At 38.2% G+C, this 16,296-nt stretch overlaps 1 protein-coding gene across 1 annotated transcript in view; it reads left to right on the forward strand.

Annotated features, from left to right (window-relative positions):
* ARHGAP15 (Rho GTPase activating protein 15) overlaps window positions 1–16,296 on the forward strand; it is a 629,252-nt gene that overhangs the window by 379,912 nt on the left and 233,044 nt on the right. Inside the window, exon 10 of the mRNA NM_001258096.1 lies at window positions 12,624–12,722. Within this exon, the coding sequence (NP_001245025.1) occupies window positions 12,624–12,722 (99 nt within the window). The remainder of the gene's footprint in view (window positions 1–12,623; window positions 12,723–16,296) is intronic.

The following is a 16,296-nucleotide window of genomic DNA, read 5'->3' on the forward strand; positions in this document are numbered from 1 at the left end:
AAATATGGGAGAAGGTACATATTTGAATTGTATTACCCTTCCCTTCCTTTTCTGTCCCCCTCTGTGATTCTCATGAGATGATGACAGGCAAATGAAAAGCAGAAAATATCACCAATCCACAATGTACATCAACAGTCAGCTGAACAAAATTTAGTCATGTTAATTATTCAAAATACATGAAAGCAAACTGAATGAAAATACATTTCCTTCATACTCAAGTGCTCATATTATAATCTTTAGATAGAAATCAGTTTCTGGGACTACAACCCAGAGAGAAAATATTAGACTAATTTGTACTACTGTGGTCTGTAAGAAAAAATATTGAAATATTAGGGTATATTGCCTTAAAAAATAAAAACATTCTTTATAATAAGCTGTTTTAATATCAAAGGAAATATTTTTTTGTAAATTTTCTCTTATCTTTTTATCTATTCATACATTCATTTATGCACTCATTAGGCAACCAGAAGGCATGTAATATAATGAATGCAATAAATATAAATACAAGTAGAAGAAATAGCATTCATCTTTTCCTACTATGTAAAGTTTTGTTCACCTTGAATATCATTTTGTAGCTTCCTCTACTTAGTAAACTTGTACTCATTTTTACTCTTCCAACTCTGTTACCAGTGCCACAAAGCTATCCCTTTCTTCATCATTCTCAATTAGTCCTACCTTCTCTTCATCCCAAAGTGTAATTTCACTATTTTAATATCTTCCAACTGGACTGTGAGCTGTTATCTAGTAGAACAGATACTATTTTACTGAACACCGTACTTCCAGGAGTTAAAAAGAAATAAGGAAATGAAGCTGGACATGAAATCTTGCAGTGGTTTTAGAGTTATTATTTACAGCTTCTTATCCCTTCCTACTGAAACTGTCATGTCAGTGAGTGCCCCTTTGGTGGATCCTGCTCTTCTCCCCATCTTCAGAATGTTAGGTTACCCCTATGTTAAGGCCTTGGACTTCTTTTCTCTTTTCATTCTTATTCTCAGACTATTGGACATTAAACATTCGAGTTGAACTATACCATTCATGCAGCTTCAAATTCCATCTAGAGGTTGATGCTTTCCAGACTTAAAATTTCAGTTAACTTCAAACTTGCATATTCAAATATCGATTTCATGTCTTTTGAGGTGCTTGGTAGACATCTCAGATTTATCTAGAGTAATCCTTGATTCTTCAAGTCCCATGTGTCCTCTGTCTCAGGAAATATCACCGCCATGTGCCACCTGGGGTCACCCCCGCTTTCTACTCTGTCTCTTCATCAGCAGATCCCACTTTAAAATATATTCTAAATTCAGCCACTTTTAGTTACTTCCATTGCAATCATTCTTATCCAAGCACCATCCTCTTTTCCTGTATTTCACTTCCCCCCTGACTAGCCTTCCTACTTCTCATCTTAACCCCCTTAAATCTAGGCTTCACACGGCAATGAGAAGGATCATTCATAAATGTAAATCATATCATGTCACTCCCCTCCTCCATAATCTCCAATTACTTAGAAGAAACTCATTCTTAATATCTAATGTGTGTCCTTATTGTGACCTATAGGTTACTACATGTTTTGACCCTGAGGCTACTTTTTATGTTTTGTCCTCAGCCATACTTCCTCTTGTTCACCCCACTCCAGCCACCCAGGCCTTCCTGCTCCTCCTCTAAGGAACCCGACTTACACCAGCAGTTTTATACACTTGCTGCTCCCTTTGTATTTACACGGCTCAGTTGGTGACTTCACTGGTCTCTGCTCAGATGCCATTGCCTGAGATGCCTTCCCTGGCAACACCAATAGCTCTCTGTCTCTCTGCCTTGCTTCATTTTTTTCCATAGCACTTATCACCATCTGACATTATATTATATGTTAATGTGTTTTCGTGTTTATTTTCCTCACTTACATATAGACTCTGTGAAGACAGAGAGTGTTCTTCTCACTACTCCATCCCCAGTAGGCATTGAAAAATACTCACAGATGGTTAGATTCAATAAAGAAATCAAAAAATGCATAAAGGATTTACTTGGTCAAACCATTCTCTATGCCATTGTGATTCTGTGTGCTGATGTACATGTGTGTGTGTGATGTTGCTTTAGATTAGCAGAGGGTGGGAGAGGTAGGTACAAAGTATTGACAAAGTTCTTGCCTTGAGTAGACAAATATAGAAGAATTTCATGCGCATTGTCCCATGTGGGTTAATAACTCTTTAAGATGCAAATTTCTTCCTGGCTGGTGTACTCACCAAAATACCTGTTGCACTAGTCAGACCAAAATTGGGTTGACATCTATTTGCAGGTGAGTTTAGGAGCTGAAAACAAGGGGCCAATGGGTACTTCACAGAAGTACTGTTTAGGATTGAGAGTGAAACTATGAAAACTGAAGACTGCTGGAAGCCTGAAAAAGGAATAAAGAGAAAAAATAGAAAGGGCTGGGAACAACTTTGGTCTTCTATCAGTCCCATCCCTGAAACTCATCTTTGGGCTGCCTTGGTCAAAGGATGCTACCCCTGCAGCCAAATGTCCAGCTTCAGTTGAAAACTACAGCAACTTAGCTATCCTTGTTCAGAGAGATCCTCTTCCCCCCAGGCTAGTCTCTCCATAGTAGATATTGTCATTATCACTAGAGACTTTAGAATCTGTTAGGTTTGATGAGACCCAAATATTCTCAGCAAAGTTTTAGGAAAGTTACATGACATGGGGCTCATGTCATGAGCATTTTAAAGGAAAAGAAAAGATGGTGGGAACAGAACTGGAGAAAATATAAAAAGTGAGAGTAGAGCCTGGGCATGGTGGCTTACGCCTATAATCCAGCACTTTGGGAGGCTGAGGCAGGTGGATCACGAGGTCAGGAGCTCGAGACCATCCTGGCCAATGTGGTGAAACCCCATCTCTACTAAAAATACAAAACTTAGCTGGATATAGTGGTGCATGCCTGTAATCCCAGCTACTTGGGAGGCCCAGGCAGGAGAATTGCTTGAATCAGGGAGTCAGAGGTTGCGGTGAGCCAAGATTGCACCACTGCACCCCAGTCTGGCGACAGAGTAAGACTCTGTCTTTTAAAAAAAAAAAAAGGTAGAAACAGAAACAGCATGCTTTGATAAGCAATCTAAAAGTTTTGGGCTCAAAACTACCAGTTCTCAAAAGGAAAAACAAATGTCATCTATAGTTTAAAATACCAGTTCTCAAAAGGAAAAACAAATGTCATCTATAGTTTAAAATCAGAAGATGGAATTATTAAATTGCTGAAATCACCCATGTTTTGAATTCTGTTTTGTCTTCCAATATTCACTGCCTCTCCATTATAGCAAATTACTAGGAAATAATCTGCCCGTATGTGTAGCATTTCTGTGGGAGAAAAATTCTAAGTGAATGCTACCTACTATAGAAACTACGAGGGCTGTATTTTCTCTCCCCACCCATTATTTTTATAACGTAATCCTGATCAACGAAGCATCATCTAGAGAAACTTCCAATCTAAAGCGATTGATGATTGGAAGTTACTATGACAATGCTGATGCTGGTGGTGGCCATGAAATGAGCACCCTGACCCGGCTACCAGAGTTAGAAGACAGTCGCTTTTTCTTCTTCTTTCAATTTCGTGGCTCTGCTAAGCATCTTGATTTCGAAATATCTCCAAGACTGGTCCTCTAGCCTCTCATAAATTCATTGACTTCCTTCCTACTTCCACCCCTCAACATCATTCAAATAAACTTTCCTTTGCTTAACACAGCCACAGTGTTGTTATGTTTTTCTGTTGCTTGCAGCCAGAAACCTTAACCAATATACATCACTACCATGATAGTTGGATAATTGATTTGTTTTTGTGACTGAGCCATTCGGGCTGCCATTATTTTTTCTGCTTCCCTCTGTATTCCTCAAGCGTGTGTCCTTCTAGGTGCTTTGTTCTTCCTTTTTAAAGTTTACTAGAATCTCTGCAACGGCCCTCTCTCCTGAAAGCAGAGTCACATCCTTTTGAAAAGCCTGTGGAGACTGTCTCCTGCGTAAATGATGATAACACCGTCACATTATTTGAACATTTAACTGCCTCTACTGAGCAGTTATCCTCGTAGTTTTGATTCATTTGGAATCTAACTGACACAGATCTCATTACTGGGTGTTCTTTCCGTAATTTGTCAAAAAACATATAGCAGTGATGAGGAAGAATGAAACTAATTTGTAATCTGGAAGACTTAACCTGGTTATGCTGATGAACTAACTAAATCGGTCAAAAGTTTGAGAGCTTAAAGATTAAAAACCACCATTCTCTAGTTAAACACTAATTCATTATATAAACAACATGATTTATAAGGGCAGTCATGTGGAAGGTCTATTTATTTTTCTCACCAAAGGATGCTTTCAAAGAAAACTTGCAGAAAATGAATTTTTTTTTCTAACCAATGTATATCCTGCCACCCCAGTTATAAGTGCTGAAACAGTGGGATGAAGGTAGAATGATCACACTGGCCAAGGTCACAGGCATTTGCAGAAGATTCCAAAAATGTTGGCTCCCCTAGCAAGAGCTGTTTTCTAAATAATATGCATATTTTTATGGTTGTTAAGACAGGAAGAAAGGATTGCCAATGAGCACACAGATGGGAATATAGGTGGGAAGTCAGGAACTCAGGGTTCTGGAAGTGTTCCTTTTTTTTTTTTGTAGTGAAGAGGTGAATAGAAATAATTCTTAATGTTGTTCCAGGACAAGAGACATGGGCATTTAGGGGATAAAGTTCATTAAGGCTTGCCTGGAAAACAGAATGCCTTCTCTCTCCCTCCCTTTTTTTTAATACTATTTTAAGATAGAAGTTTCCGTGGTTCAAATATATTTCTATCATTGAATTGTCCTGCTTGGTGTATGAAACTCTAGGTGTATTAGATTTACAAATGGAGAGCAATCCTACAACAGCACTTAAATTCAACAACGACAATGTAGTTAAATCTCTATGATTTCCTTTCTTTGGATAGCACTATTGACTTTGCAAAGCCATCTGATGTGCATTATCATCTCTTCTCAATTATCTAATTCATTGTCTGTCAACGGCTAATGTTGTAGTCAAGATTTTTTCCACTGTAAATGATAGAAACTTGTCCAAACTGTAAAAGTCAAAATGAAATTTACTGAGTTACTTAATTGAAGAGTCCAAGGGACAGGGATAGCTTCAGGTATGACTGGATTTAGAAGTTCAAAATGCTATCAAATATTTGTCTTCCATCATTCAGCTCTGTTTTCCATTCTTCCAGAGGTGGCAGCATAACTTCTAGAAGATCAGATTCATATCTTCATAGTTTAACATCTGTCATAGAAAGAGGGTTCCTCTTTCCCAGTAACATCAGAAAAAGTCTCAGGATTTACTTGACATGATCTGCTCAGGCCACATGTTCATGTCTGAATCAATTACTGTGGCCAAGAAGATAAAATGCATATTTGTCACTGGAGATGGAGGAGGTGGAATCACCACTACCCAAAACAAATGGCAGCAAAATGAGAAAGGACCATCCCCAAGGGAATCTCAGGATGTTCTTGCCAGAGGACAGGAGAATAGACACAAGACCAGCAAAACCAATTCATATTTACCATACTCTTCCTAGCCAGTGTCATCTGTAAGCAGTGGATCCCATTGAGCTATTTTGCCAAACCTGGTCCTATTGTAACCATAATCCCTTTCTTGAAACGTTTGGACAATGCTACATCCATATTTTTGCCAAATGTATTTGCTTGCAATAAATAAATTTACTCAAGAGTTCTATTGACATGGGTAGGAGGGGATCTCATGGTATTCGTGGAGCTCATGACATGGGTATGGCAAGCACCATGGCAAGGATACAAAGTGCCTGGAGTAGGCACTGGAAAGTCAGGAGTTGAGTTGGATCTGTTCCATTTGCCTCTTCCTGCAAACTAGTTCTTGTGTCCACTCATCTGTGGCATATAAGCATCTTCCCAAATGGCTGTCCCAGCCCCCAGGGTTTAAGTGTAGGCAGCCTAGAGTTCACATCCCTAGAAACAATCACCTTAGTCTCTCAGTATCCAAATGCTAAATTTTGTAGAAGGAGCATTGCTTTGGTCAAGCTTGGGGCACATGGTGACCTTTGATGTAACCAAGTTCTCCTGGGATGCTATGTTCTTGTACTCCAGAGCCCCACCTTCTTGGGAGAGTACAGCAAGTTTCAAGAGCTGTAAGTGAGAATAACAGTTTTGGCTTTGTTGGTAACTGGGGAAAGCAAACATTTGCCCTCTGTCTAGTGAAATTCACGATGTCTAGTCTCTTTACTCACCAAGACACCAATGGCAGTTTTTCCTTTGTGAGGGACTGGGTGCACTTGCCTGGACCACCCAGTAAGTGGCAGTAATGTACCTCCCCCACTTCCAACATCATAACCACTAAAAATAATCAGCAGTGTACACCCAGCTCCCTGGCAATAAAAAAATACCCTGTAGTTGAAATTCTCTCCTATTCACTACAACTCAAAATCCTTCTCCAGGTCTCATCTCCTCTTATAACTAATTAGTCCCCATATGCTAGCCTTTTCACCTCTGAAGTTCTAAAAAGAGGAATCTATTTGCTGTCTCTATTTCTTCACCTTCTCTTCAAGTCTTTAATGACAACTATCTGCCTTTCAGTTTCACTCTTCTACTGAAACCATTTTTCTTAAGGTCACTAATATCCTCAAATTGCCCAAATCCAGCGAACACTTTTCATCTTTATCTCTCATTACCATTCTGCTGCATTTGAAATGCTTTTCTTTTTTTTCTTTTTTTTTTTTTTTTTTTTTTTTTTTGAGATGGAGTCTTGCTCTGCCGCCCAGGCTGGAGTGCGGTGGCCGGATCTCAGCTCACTGCAAGCTCCGCCTCCCGGGTTCCCGCCATTCTCCTGCCTCAGCCTCCCGAGTAGCTGGGACTACAGGCGCCGCCACCTCGCCCGGCTAGTTTTTTGTATTTTTTAGTAGAGACGGGGTTTCACCGTGTTAGCCAGGATGGTCTCGATCTCCTGACCTCGTGATCCACCCGTCTCGGCCTCCCAAAGTGCTGAAATGCTTTTCTTAATGTCTAAATTCCATTTCCATTCTCAAGACCCTCAAGTAACTATGTCTCTGTCTTCTCCACTCAAGCAAGGAGCTTGGAAGTCATTTTCACCTGGTGGATCGGCTCACCTGCTACACCCACTTGCCAAATCCCTCTGAATCACCCCTTCTTGCCATGTCAGGTTTATTGTCTTAGTTCAGGTCCCCATCCTCCCTCCCCCAAGAGCCTAATGCTCTGTGACCTTTCAAAAATAACTCGATATCTCTGGGCCTTAGTTCCCTCTTCTGTAAAGTGAAGATGATGATAGTATCAAAGCTCAAAGGGTTGCGGGTGCATGTGAGAATTCAATGTTAGAATATATGAAGTACTTTGAGTTCTGCTTGGCTTAGTGTAGTGAACAATAAACCCTCTCTATTATTTTTACACATATCTGCAATAGCATTAGTCACATCATGTTGTAGCTGCCTGTGAGAGTTATTCTGTGCCCCTAAACTGTAGGACATGGTGCATCATTACATTTTCAGGCTGGCACACAGTGTATAGCCTATAACCTGCATGAAATCATTACTGAATGAATAAAGCAATCTTTGCATTCTTTACAACACGGAGCACATGGTAGGTGTTCACTAAAGAGTCACCGAATGGAATTGGATAGAATTGGATTCATCTGGAGAGAGTGCAGAAGTGGTGCCATAAAATTTGGTAAGGCATAAATAGTTTAAATTTTAAGGTGAAAGTAATTTTTTTTGAGACTCCTCCTGAGGATTGAAATTAAACTGAAGGCATAACTCCACATTCTTAGCAAATTTAGAACTTTTTTTCTATTTTGTTCACTCTTCAATTTTAGTTTCCATGTCCTGCCAATCCTCTTTGTTTTCATTCTCACAGCATAGCTTAGATCATATTTCACCAAAAACCTGGACTCATCACCACCTATATGAGTAAGCTCTTGCTACGTGACAAACAAACATAAAATCTCAGTGGCATATGAAAAGGAGCATCTATTTTTCATGTGTCTGTGGTGCAGGCTTGACTGGACTGCTCTGCTTTAAGCTGCAGGTCTGACTGGACTTGTCTCTTCACTAAGGGTTTGCCTCAGTTCTATGCCATATGTATTTATTCTGGAGCCCAGGCTGAAGGGGCAGTAGCTACCCAAGGAAGCTCTTCTTTGGCAATAGCAGAGAAGCAAGAGGGTGAGTAGAAATCTGCAATGCGTCTTAAGGCCTCAGTCTGGAACTGACACATTTCCACTGACATTACATCATTCCAAAGAAGACATTTGGCCAAGCCCAATATCAAAGAAATGGGGAAAAATAAACACTGCACACTCTAGTGGGTTGTACCAGATGGTTCCATGGCAAAGGAGGTGAATGTATACATCTAATTCAGAGAACACAAGATGGATTGTGTACAGTGATTACACCTATCACACCCTTATCCTGATTCTGGTCTTCATAACATCTTTCCTAGGCAATCATATTGGTCGTTTAACTAATCTCCTTGTGCTTCATCTTGCCCACTATATTACCCCCCGCCCTCCCTTTTCTCTACAAAGTACTACCAAGTAAACCTTCTCAAGTAGAGTATGATTCTAATGCTCATTTTACTCAAAAACCACAATCACTTCCTAATGTCATATCATATGTTTTGGCTGCAGATAATGGAATACCTAGTTAAAAATGAGTTATTTCATATAAAAATAAGTCTAGAGAAGGTATGTTAGTGTTGGTTTAAAAGCTCAGACATGTCTTCAGGGTCTCAGGTTTTTGTTGCTTATTTTTAATACATTAGCTGCTGTTCTTAGTACTCATTGTCTCGTGGTGACAGGATTGCTGCAATAGCTCCAAGTATCACATCATTGCAAAATGATATTCAAAGATGGATTTTTAAAAAAAGGAAAAAGACTTCTTACATATCCCTTTCTTTTCTTCAGGGGAATAAATCTTTTCCTATATGGTCCTGAGTCACTTTTCTAGACATTTCATTGACAGAGTTATCTAATCACCCAAAGCTGCAGGGCAGGTAAAAATCAATAAAGATGATTTTCAGGTTCTGTCATATGAGTGGCTTCTAAAAACAAGAAAGAAGGTGGGAGAGGAATTACTTATATGTAGAAAATCAATGGTATCTGCACACTCTCAAATAATTTAACCTACCTGGCAAAATTTAAGATGCTTTATAACATAACCTCCATCTCTTTTATAACTTGATACATCAAGATTTCTCTAAGAGTGAATGTTTTCCTTAGCACACCCCAGTCTTCCTATCATTCTTCCCATCATTCAAACATTTGTTTATTTCCTTTCATTTCCCAAAATGCTCTTTGTTCCCTCTTTGCTTGTCTTTCCTTATCTTTGAGGATTCAGTTATTCAGAGAAGGGAAGCACTCAAGGCCGGTCTGGTGCTGCACCACATTCTCCCACACTGCCTCTGCGTTTCCCCAGTTACAACAGTTTTCTCATGATAAAATGTTCTTACCTGTTTACTTACATACTGTTTCTACCGGGCAAAGTTTTAGAAAATAGGGAATGAGTCTTCGTTGCTATATTATCAGTGCCTTTCCTAGCTCTAAACAGAGTGTAGTCATTCAAGATATTCTTTTGCAAATAACTAAATGAATAAAAGAGACCTGGAATGCTCTTTTCTGTATCTTCTTATATCCACCTGTCAAAAACAAAAACAAAACAATTTCTCCTAACACTCTCTGTCTCCCACTCTCTGTTGTACAAACATACACACACTGCATACTACATCTACACTAAATGACACAAAAAGACCTTATACTAAAGGACATTTTTCTTAGCATTCAGTACCTTTTATGACACCTGCTATTTTCTTTTTTTGTATATTCTTTGAATACTTTTATTAGCCCCCATAATATTACAAACTTCTTGATACTGTTTTTACAACTCAATATGCCTACCTCATTGCTGTGAAGATAGAAGATAATATTTGTGAAATTGGTTTGAGTAATAAAACCAATTAATGGGTTTTTTACTTTATAGCAATTCTTCTTCCTGACTGTAATCTCCAGACAATGTAAATCATTTGATCTGATCTACTGGGTTATTTTTTGCTACCTAATATTTTATGTCATTCGTTCTTAGAGTGGTTACACAGTGTTTTGAACAAGTCATTGTTACTTGACCAAAGTATTCAAAGCAAATGCCCATTATTATTTCCCACTTCTCTATACTATGTCCGTGTGTTTTGAGCTGCTTTCTATTACTTGGATAAAAATGCACATTTCCGCATTTCCACATTGGAGTATTTTCTTTCTTTTTTTTTTTTTTTTTTTTTTTTTTTGAGACAGACTCTCACTCTGTTGCCAGGCTGGAGTGCAGTGGCGCGATCTCAGCTCACTGCAACCTCTCCCTCCAGGGTTCAAGCAATTCTCCTACCTCAGCCTCCTGAGTAGCTGGGACTACAGGCATGTGCCACCAAGCCCAGCTAATTTGTGTATTGTTAGTAGAGACAGGGTTTCACCATGTTGGCCAAGATGGTCTAAATCTCTTGACCTTGTGATCCACCTACCTCAGCCTCCCAAAGTGCTGGGATTACAGGTGTGAGTCACCATGCCCGGCCTGGAGTATGTTATTAATAGTGTTTTAGCTTTAATTGTTCCCTCCATGCTGGGTTGTCAGCAATTCAAACCATTATGTTTTCCTAAGAAATAAATGAAAATTATGATTCATTGAATTCTCCCTATACTCCATTTTGAGTATTCCCTTATAACAATACATATCACTGAACATTATTTTATGCTGCATTATCTATTATTCTATCTAATTTTACTTTAAAAAATTTATTGACTACCTCCACTGGTGGTTAAGATGGCGTCTTGCAGTCCATCATTCTACAAATGTTTATTGAACTTCTAGTATGTGCCAAACACTGTCTAGGTACTCAGGATCCAATAATAAATGGTTGAGATATGACTCCTACTCTCCTGGCTTTTGCATTCTAAGCAAGGGAAACAACTAAGCAGAAAACGTATCAGTCTCATATGTCAAGTGGAGATATGTGTTCTAAGAAAAGTAAGGCTGGGAAAGTGGCATAGAGAATGGCATGGAGTGGAGCCATTTTTTTAAAGGATGGTAGGAAAGAAAGGCTACAATAAGAAGATACCATTTGATCTGAGACCTAAGGCAATGGCGTTCCATGAAGAAGAAAATGCAAAGTCCCTGCAGCAGAACAGTGCTTGGCAGCCACGAGAAACAGCAATGTGGGGCTACTACAAATTTAAAGACGGGGAGAGAAGACCCAAATAAAATCCATTTATTAGTGGAGGTCAGATAATGTAATATCTTATAAGTCACAGTGGGGACTTTGATTTCATTCTGAGTGAAATGGGAAGCCCTTGGACCCACTAAATATTTGTTTCATTATCAGTAATAAACAGATACTATCTCAATAGCAAAACCTGGAAATTGATGGTGGTGAGGGTTGCACAACATTGTGAATGTACTTAATGCCACTGAATGGTACATTTTAAAATGGTGGAAATAATCAATTCTATGTTATGTGTGTTTTACCACAGTTATAAAAGACAAACATCTATCTGTAAATACTGCAGGCCAGAGTCTGTGCTAAGCACTGTTGAAAACATAGATGATTCAGACACTCAGAATCTGCTTTGAGAGAGTCTATTCCATTTATTATAAATGTAAATACACAATGTAAGGTAGCGTCAATCATGTTCCAAACAAGAGGGCTAGGCTCGGATTTCACAGTGGGTATTCTCGTAAATATTAGTCTGGAAACATGCTCTCTGAAATCAAAGGATGTTGCTCAAATAAGTTTGGGAGATAATGCATCCTCCACCCCTCATGGAGATTCACAGCACACATGGGCATATCACAGGCTCTAAAAATAAATACACGTTAAACCTGTCTAACTTTGCAGAACCTAATGATGCTAAACCATTTTGTTCGCAGGCCCTTTTCCCTGAATCATCTATTAACACCCTGAGGATCTGGTATTCCAAAGAACCTATGTCACAGATGACACAAAACTGAGATAGGAAGGGGTTAGTGGAGAAAGTGTGATCTGAGCTGAACCCTAAAGGAAAGGTGATAGTTAGATTAGAGAAGAGGAAGGGCATTCAAGGCAGGTGAAATGCTAAGTAATTCACTTCAAAGCAAGTCTCCTAGAACTTGCCTCCTCAAATACTATTGAGTTGCAGAACGAATATCCTAAATATACTGATAACATTGTAATTTTTATAACCATTAACTGGTAAACTTCTTCTAAAACACTCAGTATACCAAAACACTAAGATTAATTATTTTGCGGAAATTTTCTTAATTCTTTGTCATTCCTTTATAGACAACAAAGTTAAGGCCCAGAGAGACTATAACTTACACAGTCATCCCTGCTAATCGATGGCTGAGCGTCAGTTTTCTCACTCTGGGGCCAAGATCCTGTTCCATAAAGGAGGGAGTTGTGGTCTTCGTATGTCTGCCATAGACACTTTGGAAATAAAGCAAAAAAAAAAAAATCAATTCCTATGCAAGATGAAGATTTCAGTATGCAGTGGATATGGAAACAGAATCAAATTAAAGAACAACGCAAGCTTGGATTTTAATGAAGCTCATCTTTGTTTCTTTTGCAGATCAAATTTTTGGCTCTCATCTGCACAAAGTGTGTGAACGTGAAAATTCCACAGTTCCGTGGTTTGTAAAGCAATGCATTGAAGCTGTTGAGAAAAGAGGTGGGTGACTGAATGTGCAGCAGTTTCCCCCATTACTGCACCCTCTACACAACCAATACTCAAGTTAGCAGTGCCACTCGATTTGTATGAGAAGCCATGCAATTAAAACTTGACTTGTGTTAATCGGTTAAGAGGATCAAGTTTCTTATTAACTTCAGTTTGTTTTTACAATAGGGACATTAGTAATTCTCACTAATGTTCTTTTTTTTTTTTTAATATTTTGTCTGTCTGACATACTGTTGATTCAAGTGCAAACTTCTTGTTTTCAAGCCAGTGATAAAACATTCATAAAATATCAGCACTCACAGTGTTAGAACCCTCCTAACATTCATGCTGGTAGACGTTGTGCCAGAACAATTTTTGGTAAGCCCCCAACATTACCCAAGTTAAGCAAATAGCATTCCGAATCGCAGACAGTGATATCCCACCTTCCACACGTCTCTGTTCAGTACAGAATACGCTAACGGGTTTTTCAGGAACAATTAAAAGACACACCTCAAAAGATGACCTTTGATTCCTCTATTTCAGCATTCTGTTTTTCATCTGAAATTATTTCATCTTACTGAAGGGAACAAAACAAAACCCAATGGAATCATGATTTCTACTCCACTCTATCTGTGGGGTGTTTTTCCTTCAAACTATGACTTCATTCATTCAAGGTCATTTTTCCTGGAAGATACATATAGTAGATGCAGAATCTTAAAAAATGTATTGTATAAAAATGGGAGGCTTCATCACCATCTGTTACAAGTTTACAACATATTCCCAGGATCTAGGGGGATATATATCATGTAAAAGATAGAGGTGTTTTCAGAAAAAGGATTGGTGAACCTATTCCCATTTCCAGCTCCTAGTCTCTTAAGACAATAGAACCAAGGGGAAAAAATCTTTACCCAGTAATCTGCTAGGAAAAAGCCATTTTAATTCTCTCAATGTTACCTGGCTTTATTATAAAAGCATAATAAAAATGGTCTGCAATTTCTAACTCCTGGAAATTCATACTTTAATTATACTGTAAGGACAGCCTTGGGATCCTATTATTCCCCTATCAGTAGGGAATGAGAGAATAACAAGAAGGGGAAGAGTGGGTAGGGAATGTGGATAAAGAGAATGACTTTGGGGAAAGCATATCAACACATCAGAGAGAAGAGCAGAGAGTACAGTGAGAGTAGAAAGCAGCAACTGCAGAATGAACACGGGAGAAGTGTCTATGAGAAATGAAGTCAATTGGAGTTCAGAGAAAAATGTGTTTTTATTGCAAGTTGCAATTTCATTTAATTTTATAAGTATATATTTTAGGAATAAATATTCTTTAGTAAGTACTTAAAGCCAAAATGGATCACTGAGAATATTATAATGTTATTATTTCCAATAGCTAAATTGTCATCATTTTCAGGAAATCTTCATCCACTTACAAATACTCAGTGCCAACAGTGTGAGCATTGTTATATTAGACCAAAAATCCAAATAGGACGTTGGGGAAGCACATAATAAGATGTGTGCATGTGTAAAGAAGCGCTCCGTACCTCTCGATTTATGTCTCTACCCTAGGCAAAACAAAAAACTGCTAGATGCAGCCTTGCGGTGTGCAGATATTATAATATTGTAGAGTAGAAAATGTCTGTAAATAGAAACCATATCTTTAGTTCATGGCATTTTGTTGGTGATTTTTAATAAAATAAGACAATGTTATTGCCGACTGGAGCAATCACATCTAGCGTTATATTTCATTGTCCCTATGTTTACTCTTAAGATGAATTTGTAGATCCAGCACTAAACAGGTGCTAATCACACATGTGATTATTAAAATAAAAAGCATTTTAATGAAACTCAAAGACTTTCCAATTCCACAAAGCAACTGATAATTCAAAGCACTTTGGCAACATCAGCTTGAAGGAACCCTATGGAAATATTCAATAAAAACTAAGAAGCACAAGATAAACCTCTCACATCATTGCAAGATTTACAAGTGTGTACTTTTGATTATAATTTTCTATGATCATTTTGTTGGATTAATATTCTTATATTTATACACCAATTCTATTTACTCAAAGTGTTGTTTTTACGAAATTCTGGCATAAAGCATTTCAGGACAGAAATAATTTATGTGAATCTAAGTCCAATGTTTATGCAGGCTTCTGACGACATTTTATGCTGGGGTTGGTATTAGGAAGTAGCATATAAAGGTGCCAAGTCTCTCAGCATGGCTGGGACTCAGCATATCTGGATCCCTCCTTCTAATGGCCAGATACTCTCCCAGCCAAGAAACTCAACTGCAGAGTCATGGGAAATGCTGATGAACCAGTTATGGGAAAGGAACATTTAATGAAAACTGTGTGTTTACTCTCACAGTCTTAGGGAAATGGTCTTGATACTCACTACATCGGCACATTGGCTGTTATAAAAAAGATTTGTTTCCGTCTCTCTCTCTTTTTTTCTTGTGATTATTTTTTACTCCTTTTAAAAAATCATCTACAAATTGTGGCTGTGTCTCTAAAATGCTTATTAGATGGATGATTTAAAATGAAACATTTTCAGGAAGGCAGATCTCACTATTGATTCATTCATTCATCTATCCATCCAGTCAGTCAGTCAGTCAGTCAGTTATTTGTCTTACCTGTTTGCATCGAACATAGCCAAATTGCTCACACTTCTGTAATCTCTCCAAGGAAATTCTACCCAGCACTTGGCACGAGATGCATTCTTTATTCATCCCTGGTAAGGTGATTACATTTTAAATTTTGCAACTTTTGTACGTGCCTAGAGGAAAATCTATTAATAAACTGAATGTAAACCAATTTAGCTAATAACTTGTTTAGTACGTTTCCTTATCTTGATTTGGTTCTCTTTATTACTCGAAACTGCCAGAGCATTCTCCTTGTCACCAACTGTTATAACTAGATTAACTTGATTTCTGTGGTTTCTGACATTGTCTGCTGAGCCTTGAAAATACAAGCAAAATTTGGAAGACAAACTCTTAAGGAGCATGTTAATCTTTAAAGCTCTTCCAACTGGTTCCTTCCCCTTGCCTTGCCTTTATGGTTGTAGAGCATGTATCTGAGAAATCATAATTAGCCAATGAAAAGGTCAACTTGTGTTTCTTTTACAAAGTAATTTCTGTGAAAATATTAAAACATGGTTCTGCTAATTCTTAATTCATATCCTGGGTACAATGACCAAAAGCATGAGATCATCTGACACTGTTTTGGAGGTTTGAGGAAACAAGCATGTACAGCAGGGGTATCTAATCTTTTGGCTTCCTTGGGTCATATTGGAAGAAGAATTGTCTTGGGCTACGCATAGCATTACACACACTAATGCTAACAATAGCTAATGAGCTTTAAACAATGCAGAAAAATCTCATAGTGCTTTAAGAAAGCTTACGAATTTGTGTTGGGCTCCATTCAAATCCCTGGGCCATGGGTTGGGAAAGTTTGATGTAGAGGAAGGCATTGTGACATACAGTAGATGTAAGCAGTGAGAAGTTCATTTTTCACTATGTTATAGAACACTTTGTGTAGTTTATGATGACATATGTGTAGAAATTGCTTACTTAAAAATATGATCACCTGTG

The sequence above is a fragment of the Macaca mulatta genome, chromosome 12 (genome assembly GCF_049350105.2).
Source record: "Macaca mulatta isolate MMU2019108-1 chromosome 12, T2T-MMU8v2.0, whole genome shotgun sequence".
NCBI lineage: Eukaryota > Metazoa > Chordata > Mammalia > Primates > Cercopithecidae > Macaca > Macaca mulatta.